This window comes from Camelus bactrianus, chromosome 23 (assembly GCF_048773025.1).
Source record: "Camelus bactrianus isolate YW-2024 breed Bactrian camel chromosome 23, ASM4877302v1, whole genome shotgun sequence".
Taxonomy (NCBI): Eukaryota; Metazoa; Chordata; class Mammalia; order Artiodactyla; family Camelidae; genus Camelus; species Camelus bactrianus.
The window spans coordinates 15,466,976-15,478,773 of NC_133561.1; the positions used below are offsets into that span (position 1 = coordinate 15,466,976).

An 11,798-nucleotide genomic window follows, 5' to 3' on the forward strand; every position below is an offset into this window, starting at 1 on the left:
CAGATCCAGGCTTCCCGAGGCTGGCGCTACACTTCTCTTCCAATGGTCTAGTTAGATGAGCCAATAAATTCCCCCTTTTTCCTTAAGCTGTTTGGGCTGGACTTCTAACAGCAGCAGCCAAAGGAGTTCTGGCCGGTGCACAGGTTTGACTAGCCGCATAAGGTGAATGAAGCCAGAAACGTGTATTTCATGGTACAACAGAGTCTACTTCTGTGGCCACAGAAGCCTCAGAGGGACATGCATAGGCCAACGTGCAAGGGAGAGAGACAGACGGTGCTGGAACAGGCAGCAGAGGGACCAGTGATGTGCCTGCAGTTTCCTGGGTGATGCGCCAGCCATGAGCCTTCATTGGAAACGGGCACCGCAGGGAATCCCACACTTAAAACTTGCTCCCTACAACACAGTGTGGCCCAGAGGGTTCCTCACACTGGTAGGGCACTGTGCGTGTGGCCCTTGCAAGATCTGGTGAGTGTGGGCTTTGCCAAGAAGATGGAGCCTGGAAAGGTGGGGGCTGTGGGGTCACCCCTCCTTAGTGTGCCAGGGTGAAGAGGGCCAGGCCCAGGGCAGGAAGGGCTTCTGTCTAGGGGCTGTTTCATCAGAAGACACCCAATGGATTACCTGTGTGGAGGCAAGACCACACAGCCCTCTGGCAGAGACTGAGTCACCCAACAAAAAGTCTTATCACCCATGAAAAATCATTTGCAGCAATTGAAACTTCAGCATTGCAGACCTCCCAGTCTTTGTCTTCCTATAATAAGGTCTCCAAAGAAAGCCAGCTCCTGGGTTGTAAGTGAGCACAGACTCTGGTGGGAGCCAAGAGGCTCACATGTTGAGGATAAAGGCAAGCTTGGCAAGAACTATATTGTAATGTATTATACATCTGTATCTATTTATATATAGATACACAGTGTGATTATATATCTGTATATAGATAGAAATATAATTTTATTGAAACAGTTATCAAAATGTTTTTAAAATTATAATAAGATTTGTGCTTCTTTATTGATGTTCTATATAAAAGATATGGAGTGGGGCCTAATAAACAGCATAATTATGAGGTAATGATGAATATGAGTGATGTTTTGAGATATTGAAAACAACTAAGGTAAAATGCATATATTCCATGATTTCTATTACTGTGCTTCATTGCCTGCATTCATATCAAAAGGAAATAAGTTAGTGAGGGTTACTGTAACTAAAGATGTAACAATACAATTCTTTCATGCTCTTGAGATAATGTTCAATATACAAATCCCCTTGTAACCCACTGCCTGAAATTCACACTAAAGTGTAAATGGTTGTCCTGGGCGTCCTTTCCTCAGAGCAGACAGGATACTAGTGATAGAGGGACTGAACATGAGGGCACTAAGCACTAGGAATTAAATAGAAGGGAAAGATAGTCCACCTTGACTGGGGCAGCCACACTTCAAACTTGCTACACACTCCGGCACAGAAGGACATTCACTGCAACATTTTGTATAACAGCAAAAGAGACAAAATAACTCAAGTGTCCGTTGAGAGGAGACAGGCTAAATAAACTGTGGTACGTCGCACACTGGAGTACAATATTCTGAGTGGTTACAAAAGAATGAGGCTCTTCATACACTGACATGGAAAGATCGCCAAGATCCTTTAGTAAGTGAAATAATAGCAAATAATGGGAAGGTGCCCAACAGTGTTTACAGTATGCTACCTCCAATGCAAGAAAGGGATACAAATGAGAATACGAATTTAGATTTGCTTGAATTTGTATAAAGAAACACTGAAAGGGTAAGAAAGATAAAAGGTTCCAGGGCAGTGAGCAGTGGAGTAGATGGAGACAGATGGGGAACTGACTCTTCACTGTGTACCTTTCAGTGTTTTCAGTTTTGAACAGTGTGTATTCAAAATAGGGGAGGGTATAGCTCAGTGGTGAAGCGCGTGCTTAGCGTGCATGAGGTCGTGGGTGCAATTCCTAGTGCCTCCATTAAAAATAAATAAATAAACCTAATTACCTCCCCGCCAAAAAAATAATAATAAAATAATAGTAGCACAACACTGTGGAAAGGACATCATTTTCATTACACAGATCAACTGTTAAAAAATAATGACCGTACTGTTTTGAACCTGGAGTAGACCCCACTGTGCAGTGTGGGGGCTCAGTAAAGCCAGCAAGGCATGAACAAACATTAATCCCTGTCACATACTGACTCAACAATTACCGCCTAGTTCTTCGCTGAGCAATCTCTCCTCTCAATCCACCCATTGTTAAGGCCACCAGGTTGTTGCCCCTCTGGGGCCCCTAGCATCCACCCTGGGGCCAAGCTGCAGGCCAGGCACCCAGGTACCCACTTCTCTACTTGTTGGGGCTCCATCTGGTCCGCAGGCCCTCCAACCCCATACCAAGTGCCCTTCAGGAAGTTGGACTCAATAGCATCTTTCTGCTCCGTTCATTAAAAACCACCACTGCAGCGCCAGACTAAGCCAGGGCAGCCTCCACTTTGATGTGAGTGGATTCTGGGAGTCGGGTTCATTTCCTCCTCTTCCAGCCGCCGCGGCTCCATCAGCAGCACACGCTCACCATGGTAACGCTCAGGCCTCTTTTTGGAAACGCTCTTTTCTCCTTGCTTAAACTATTCAAAGGAAGAGCTATCCAAGTCGATCAATTAAAAGGCACTTATTAAATACTTTTTCCAAAGTCAAAACATCGACACCGAGAAGCCGTGAAAAGTGTCGATTTGAAGTTGCGTTTCCCTGAGACACACGCTAAATTAGGTTAAACATTTAGCTTGAAGTAAAAAGGCACAGCACACTTCCCCAGAACAAGAAAAGGTCAGAGCGCTACCCCTCGGCGAGCCTTCACACAAAGGCTTAGGACACAGAGGCTGTGGCTCTCGGGGCGCAGGGCGCATGCCTGGGGAGTGCCCGAATCCTTCTCCCTGCTTTCTACTCGCGCTCTGTGAGCTCTGGCTAAGGGGCTATTGGCCATAGTCGTTAAAGGAGAGAACGTTGGAAGCATTTACAATAAATGCCCATGATTTTCAGAATCATAAAGGTTTCCAGCAGGCTGACGAGAACAGGTTTTCCTGGCTGGAACAAGGAGGAAAAAGATGGGGAGGAAACCTTCTGAAAGATAAAGGGTGATCGGGGCGCACAGATGCTGAGGCTTTGTTTGTTTGGCTGATTTTCCACAAGTAGGATTTGTTTCCTCTTGCCTTCATTGCCAGTACCCTATTCTGCAGCTGTCACTGGATGGCTGTTTGGAAACCCAGCAAATTCACTTCAGGGCCCTGTTGTCCCCTAAAAGGTCAGTGTTGACAACTCAGGGCAGAAGCTGAGAACCCCTAGGGTCAGGAGGGCTTATGAAATCAACAGCACTAACGTGCCATCAAGGGGAACCTCAGCTTCTGACATTTGAGGCCAGAACTTACAAATCAAATAAATTACTTCCTCAACCTAACTGCCCCTGATTTGGAGGGAGTGTGAAAGGTTGGGAAGTGAAGGTTCTTAATCCTAGGATTCTGGGCCTATGAAAGAAGGCTTGGCTGGAAAGCTAGGATTCTTGTTTTCTTACTAATTATAAGAGCATCTATTATGACAGCACATAATTATATAGACATGGCCATTCCGTAGGGCAAATCACGTCCACTGAAAGGTATCTACTATCAAAACACAGCACAGCACGGTTATCTACCATCGTCCTGGCCCGTGACTCCAGCATTAAAACAGGCCAAATGAGCATATGGGAAATGTCTTGTTAGGAGGAACCGAAGGTAGTTCCAGCATTCCAGACCCATAGTGGAGGGTACCATCTCAAACACACAAACCCATGTGTCTAAATCATGGACATGATGCGGTCTGTCAAGTCTAACAGCTTAATCTGACATTACTCATGACACATACGCACCTGCCCTCTCCCAAAACAAACAGGACTCTCCCCAGTTACTCACCTAGGGCACCCTGACAAATGTCTGTGCGCTTGGCTCCACCAATGATAAACTGAGGACTGGGACACAATTCCTGAAAGCAATTGGGGACAAAACAACAAGTCACAAGATGCCCAGTAATGGTGGCAGCAAGTGAAGAAAATTTACAGTCACAAAACTCATGGAAGAGACCTAGGACTCCATCTACTGCACACACCTTGTTTCAGTGCTGGGGATTCTGAAGCCCAGAGGAGGCAGGAGAGCTGCCCACAGTCACACAGCCAGGAGCTGGAACCCGCAGCCTTGCTGTGACTGGTCTTTTTATTTCTATGCATCCCATGTGGGAGTGTGGGTGTGAAAAGGTGGCAGGGGTGGGGGGGGTGGGGAGGGACAGGGCAGGGAGGTAGAGAAAGGCAAAGGCTGAGATAAAATGAACTATGATCTCACCCATTCAGACAACACCCCTATGTACAGAGAGAGGGTGAGAATAATGCTTAGCCCTCTAATAAAATTCTCCACACCCTGTGGACACTCATTAAATATTTGACTAAATGACGGTGATCCTGTGTGCTGATGGAAACCTCAAGGTGTCAGGAAGTCCTGTCTCCAGAGGAGGACTCACCTTTAGAGCTTCCCCATGTCTGCCCTGCACTTTCCCCGCTCGCCTCCCTTGAAGTGGCACCTGCCCACAGGCAAACTCATGGCCCACGGGCTCTACTGGGACACAAAGGCATTCTGTAGGCATGCTTTCTTTCTTGTTTACCTGTCAATGGACTGAATGCCCATTCTACACACGGTACTATCTGCATCATAGCAGGCCAGGGAAAGATGGGAGCGAGGTGAAATGCAGGGAAAGAAAACACATGGTCCTTAGCTTCAAAGTGCTTTCAGACTACGTGGGAAACCAAGATTGACACTCATGAAAAAGTCAGAGAAAAAGCCCAGTGCACAGTACTGGAATGCAGACTACCTACACAAAGGGAGAAAAGGGAGAAATGCTCCAGAGGGATAGTGTCTGAAAGACGTATTAGGTGGGAGGTGATACAAGTGCATTAGCAAGGTGGGACCCAGGAGCAGGCTGTGGATTGGTTCCCAGAGGAGAGACGGGGCTGCCTCCCCACGAGGCACGCTGTTAGGGGGAAAGAGTGGGACCTCAAGGGACAAAAAAGAGGTCAGCTTGGGGTGTGCTACATCGAGGACTGTCAGACCACAAAGAACAGGAAGGATTTCCATCTCACTCCATAGAGATGAAGAAACGGTGGATCAAAAAGGATGGGGAATCAAAAGAATGGGCTGAAGGCAGCCCAAGAGGGTGGGCATGCGGCGGGGAGCTGGGGTGCTGGGGTTCTGGGAAAGCACTGTATCCGGGGGGGGGGGGGAGGCTTCAAGTGGCAGCCCTCCAGCCTTGTACAAAGCAACCTAAATGGGCAGAGACAACGCCTTTGGGCTGGCTTTTTAAAAATTCCAAGTATTAAAAAAATACATTAAATTGTTGTCTATTGAGAAAGAAATACATGCACATGGGTAAAAAAATGTCTAACAGTAAATAATGCTGTAAAACCAAACACCCCTTCCACCTCAGAATCCTGCTGTTAATAGTTCTTATGTATCCTTCCAGAAACTGTCTTTTGATGTAAAAGCACATTTACACATGTATCCAGTTTTTATCACGTCGCATACGTCTTTTCTGAGCACACGTAGAGCTTTGCAACTTCACTGTAAGCAGCATGAACTCATGGTACTTTACTTGTTTGCTTGTTTGTTTGTTCATTTCAATCTTTCACATTCTCTAATTGCATTTTAAAGAGAAAAGTGGCATTAGCCAAACTAGATGTTCTAAAAGTGGGCAGCTGCAAATTCTAATCCCAGGTGTTCCAGAGCTCCCAGTCTCCAGACATCATCTCTTGGTGAACAAAAGGTGGAAAGATTTGAAATTTTAATAGGTAAAAATGGGGAGACAAAAATGTTTAACAAAGGGGTATAGCTCAGCGGTAGAACGCGTGCTTGGCATCCACAAGCTCCTGGGTTCAATCCCCAGTGTTTCTGCTAAGAGGGAAAAAATGTTTAATGTAATTTGGCTTTTAAAAAGGAAGGAAGAGGTTGCTTCTTTGAGAAGGAAGTTGCAGAGAGCATGCTAAACAGAGGCTTGGCAGAATCTCTTTCCTTAGAGAATCCTCTTAAAAGAGCCTCCTGTTCCTCATCCATCAGTCTCCTGAAATCGGGTTCCAATCTCCAATGGCTCCATGAAACTCTTCTCACCTGAGACACCAGCAATCATGGAAGGAGCGTGTTCCATTCCAATCTCACTGACTGTTCTTTACATTCAATACCGTTGCCTGGGTCCCTCCTTCCAAAACTCTCCTCTCTTGGCTTCTGTATCCTTACTCACTCTTGACTTTCTCGCCTCTCTTTCTGCTCCTTCTCGGTCTCCTTCAAGGGTTCCTCTGCTCTGCTCACCCCTAAGGATCAGGGAACCTCTGGGCTGGGTCCTCAGCCCTCTGCACGATCCCATTTCATAGAGCAATAACATGCCCTGAGCATTGTCCCTTGGTGACATCATCCAGCCCAGTGGCTTCAACTACTAACTACAGAATATGCTGATGCTCCCCACATCACTCTCCTGAGCTGCATGTCACTCACCCACGTCACACTATTCATATGCTAGAAGCTCACTAGACTCATATCTAATACGCCTGCCAAGCTCTGCTAAAATTTTTACTCTGGTTTGGAAGACAGTGGTTTGCAAATGCTGGAGACAATTAAAGCGTTATAACCAGAACGGTGCTAAGCAGGTTACAGGCAGATGGAATGTCATTTGTCTACATGTTATTCATTAACATAATTCAACACACACACACACACACACACACACACATACACCAAGAGAAAACAACCAAGAGATGCCATGACTCATATGTTCTATGAGTCTCTCAGGGGCCACAGAAAGTCGTCAGCTTTGTAAGATCACATCTCAGCATTCTGCCTGAAGGACATTTCCAAACTCTTCTCTCCACTGCTAACTTTCTGTTGGAACTCAGATCAGATCAGAGAAATTCAAAGTAACTTGGCGGCCAAAGAGCTTTAGAAGAGGCACCTCCCCATACTTGAGACACTATTCTTCCCCTTAATAACAAGCATATCTTTTTACTAATAATGGTTACTATTACTCAGGTAAGGATCTCAAAACACTCCACAAACACAAATTACTTGGGCCTCATATCATCCTCTGATGAACTGGCACCAGGGAAACACGGGTATCAGTGAGGAATCCAGGGTAGGAAGTGATTTAAACCACACATTCTCAGTGACTTGGTGACTTGGAAAGGTTGCTCCACAGGGCATTAGTCCATGTCTGATAGTCTGTGTTTGGCATTTCAGGAGCTCTGCCCGTGCATTTTTGGGAAACCCAGCGATACCACCATCTTCACCAGTATCACCATCGACGATGGTCACCTTACTTAGCCCGCACTCCTGTCCCCTCGGATCTGGCCCCATTTGCCATTTCCAGCCTCACTCCCTGTTTCCCACAGCACACGCTCTCCTCTAATTACAGCGGGCTACTGCCCTCCTCTGAACACACTTGCTCTGAACGCACATCCACCACCCAGTCGGAGCCTTTGCTCACACCTGTGCCTTCTTGGTCTCTATCATGACCCTCTTCTTTCACCAACACCCACTCAGACGTCTGCAGTAATTAACCTGCCCCAGTCCCACAGTCAAATCAACTGCTTCTTCTCCTGGACTTTCGTAAATTTTGTTCATCTTTATACTTCATTCTCTGGACATTCTGTCTTGTAAAAATAGCTGGAGACAGCACATAAAGTTGACCATTTATTACATGCCAGGCACTGTGCTGAACCCATTCACTCATTCAAGCCTCCCAATAATCCAATGAGGTATGTAATATTATTATTCCCATTTTATAGATGTGTAAATTGAGTCCCAGAGATGTTAGTAACTGAGCCACAGTCACACAGTTAGCAAATGGCAAAGATGGAACCAGAATCTTGATCCACCTGATGCACACAATGGAATATTATTCAATCTTAAAAAGTAAGGAAATCCTGTCACCTGCTACAACATGGACGCATCTTGAGGACATTATGCTCAGTGAAATCAGCCAGTCAGAGAAGGACAAGTACTGCATGATTTCGCTCATCTCCGAGGTACCTAGAGTTGTCACACTCATAGAGACAGAAAGTAGAATGGAAGGAGGAATGGGGAGTTAGTGTTTAATGAGCAGAGTTCCAGTTTTGCAAGATGAAAAAGTTCTGCAGATGGTTGGTGACAACAGTTGCGCAAAAATGTAAACACTCTTATTGCCACTGAACTATACACTTAAAAGTGGTTAAGACGGTAAATGTTCTGTTAGGTATATTTTATCACAATTTAAGAAAAAAAGAAAGAGAGAAAGGAAGGAAGGAAGGATGGAGGAGGAAGAGAGATAAGGAGTGGGGCGGGGAAGGAAGGGCAGGGGAGGGAAGAAGAGCAAATGAACTCATAGATGCACCTCATTTCTGGACACCCCAACCTTCTTGCAGGCCCAAGAGGCCTCAGGGAAGAAAGAAATGAAGCATTTAGGAACAGGCTGATTTTCCCAGATTCCAAGGCAGGTCCCCAATAGAGATAGCATCAGGGTCATTACCAACTCAGGAGTTTATTCAATAATCTGTAAGATCTTAGAGGCTGAAACTGTCCTATAATGTACCACGTGATGTGTGAGCACAGCCTGGCCAAGTGTGGCCGTGTGAGGATCCTTCACTGATGACTGAGGATGGAGAGGGTACATTTTGACAAGCTTTTACTTATTCATCTGAAAACTCCCAATAATGGAAGTACTTCAATTCCACATTCATCAGGCCCTCTCCCTCATCCTTTGAAATTTTATAGCATTTTGTTGCTGGGGACAAATCAGAACTCCAGTCGAAAAATACCATATTTACATGGAGAGTGGGACCAGGTGAAGACACAGTTTAGGGGAGAACATGCAATGTGGCTGAGGAGGTGAGGGCTTTAAGAATCTCAAATGAAGGAGAAAAACTAGGCAATACTTAGTGGATACCTGACTCTGGTCACAGCGTGAGATCTTCTCTCCTTCCCCCAAATCCATCTCCCCACTCCCCCAAGCTCCCTGGGGTCCTTCATTTCCACTAGAATGCTTCATCTGTCCCTTTAACTCTCTCCATCATTCAGTCATAACATCCCAGGTTCCCACACCCACAGTTTATGCCTCTGTTAGCACTTCCTTCATTTTGCCAAGGGAGTCAGTCCTCTATTCATGCATCTGTCTCCCCACAACCTCCATCAGAGCTGAGAACACAGTTCACTCCTCAGTCTCTCCCTGACCACCTTCCCAAACAGAGCACAGTCAACACCTGGCACAAAACACAGTCTAAAAAACTATCTGTTGAAATGAAACGTGGCTGTCAACCCTTGACCTTGAAACATAAAACCTTGATTTTGCCAACATCCCAGGGTGTCCCCACAGGTGCCAGAGAGGGATGGAAGATGACCACAGTGGGCTGGAGGGAGCCTGGGCAAAGGAGCTATCCTCAAAGGTGGTAACCGTGGTATAAAATCGACAGGATGACAACAGGATGGGTAGAGATAGCTGGAGTTAAATGATGATTTTGATCATGTCCAAAAAGTTACTCTCTCTTTATCCTCCCTTTTCAACCACTACCAAGAAAATCAGGACCATGACTTGATTTTCCCACCATGGCCTAGAAGACAAAAGGCACCCTGGCCAAGGGCAGTGCTCTTATGAAACTATTCATGGCAGGCACTGAACAGAGCCGGTCATATGATTATCTCAAGTCTCACAGCCACTCTGTGCAGAGGGAGAGGGACTCCTATCCCTGAGGTTAAATCACTGACAAGGGTCACAGAGCACTACGTCATGGGCCCAGGTTTGGGGAGGACGGTTCTCCATCCCCTGCCCTTGAGCTTTGGGTGGTATCAGTGACGGCATCCCAGAGCCCCTCACACCCACCTGCATTCACACAGCCCCAATCCCCACCTCTCCACTCCTCAGCCCTGATAGAACAATGACAACTCACGACCCTAAGCAACCCTGCACCTATCAGCACTGACGTCACAATGCACCCCCGGACTGATGACTCCTAGCACTGGTTTGTTTCATGGTGCGCTGGCCCAGGGGTCCTAAGCCACAGCTACCATGTATTCTGTGCCTGTTATGTGCTGGGAACCATGCTCTGAGCTTTATCTCTAGTCCCTGAACCAACACTGAAAAATAAGAAGGCAGTGGAACCATTTTACAGATAAGAAAACTGAGGCTCACAGAGGTCATCTGTCGAAGACCACATGCGCAGAGGCAGGATTCAAATCTAAATTGTCTGGTTCCAAAGCCTGTGCGTGCACTTCCCTCTATACGTCATCACCTCTGAAAAGATGTTTCTGCTCCCATCCAGAGCCGGGGCCCTCCATCCTGTTTGACACTCAACAGCAAGCCCACCTCCTTACCGTGGGCCGCTTCCACACAATGCCTCGAGCCTGTGGGGAGCGGGGTCCAAGATCCTGGTAGCCCAGGGCTGATGGGCATGCTGGAAACTCTGGGTCCTTAAAAAGGACCCCTGAGTCCAAGCACTGCTGCCTCAGGGTCTGGAAGTCCTGGCCCAAGTACTTCACGGCCTTCTGGTTTGAGCCAAGACCCTCAGCTGCCGCGCGCTGCTTGGACACTCGGGCCGCCAGAGCCGCCATGGTCAAGGCTCCACAGGGTAGACAGAGGGCAGAGCTGCTCTGTGCTCTCAGAGGCCTGCCCCACTGGGAGGGGAGCTATAAAGCAGCACAGAGGGGAGGTGGGGCAGGTAAATATTTCACCTGAGGCCCTGCTCCAGAGAGGTGAGTCACGGCCAGGAGCAAATATGTACTCAAGGTGCAAATGAATCTGCCCCACCCTCTCCTTCTGCCTTTCAGCAGACAATTTGGAGGCTGGGAACCTTCCAGGGCCCCTCCCAAGCCATTAGAAATTCATTAGGATCACAGCACCCATTCTCACCTCTTTGCCAGAACTGCTGATCTCCCATTGGCCCCATCATGGAGATGAGAAGGGTGAAGGGGTTAGAGGGGTCTCCTTCCCTTCCAGAAAAGTTTGGTCCCATATTTGCTAGAAGGACAAAAGTATCAGAGACGGGTGGTTCACAGCGCGGATCAGAGTAACCCCAAGCAAAGGCGATCTACCTATGAATGAAGGTTTTGGCCTTTACCTGGGCGTCTAGTCCAACTGCACTAGTAATTAGCTCTGTCACTTTGGGCGAGTTATTTAACCTCTCTTCCCCTTAATTTTCTCATCTGTAAAATGGAAGATAATAGTAGGACCTACTCTATAGGGTTATTTAGAAGAGTGATGAGATTGTACATGGAACTTGCTTAGAACAGTACAGAAGCAGCACACAGGAAGTGTCAGCCATCATTCCTCCTTGGAACCAGGACCAGAAAGAGAAGGGTTCTAATCTCCAGGGAGAAACGGGCGCTGTGACTGTGCATGAGTCACTTTTCTCAGGGATCCCGTGTCGTAGGCCTGGTCTACCCTAAGGTTGTGGAACATCTGTATTTTTGAAACTCAGTGTGTGGGGTGGGCTAGAAAGTGGTCCTCCAAAGATATTGAGTCCTAATCTCTGAAACCTGTAAGTAGTGTACACCTTATTTGGGAAAAGGATCTTTGCAGGTGTGATTACGTTAAGGATCTTAAAATGGGGAGACTGTGACCCTAAATGTAATCACAAGTGTCCTCATAAGACAGAGGCAGAGGGAGATTTGACAACAGGCCAAAGCAGAGAAGGCAATGTATCCACAGAGGCAGAGACGAGTGATGCTGTCAAGGAACGCCAGCAGCCCAGGAAGCCGTAAGAGGCAAAGGATGAATTCTCCCTT

The 11,798-nt window shown here is 46.9% G+C and overlaps 1 protein-coding gene across 3 annotated transcripts in view; it reads right to left on the bottom strand.

Moving 5' to 3' along the window:
• Positions 1-10,696, bottom strand: part of CAPN8 (calpain 8) — a 54,395-nt gene extending 43,699 nt beyond the window's left edge. For 2 of the 3 annotated variants that reach the window (XM_074351664.1, XM_045509480.2), the window contains exons 1-2: positions 10,389-10,689; positions 3,930-3,999 (exon numbers count right to left, since the gene is read on the bottom strand). In XM_074351664.1, coding sequence (XP_074207765.1) covers positions 3,930-3,999; positions 10,389-10,625 — 307 coding nt within the window. In that variant the 5' untranslated portion in view covers positions 10,626-10,689. Of the gene's footprint in view, positions 1-3,929; positions 4,000-10,388 lie in introns of all 3 variants that reach the window. The other variant, XR_012501811.1, reaches the window with a different exon arrangement.
• Positions 10,697-11,798: the final 1,102 nt, after the last annotated feature.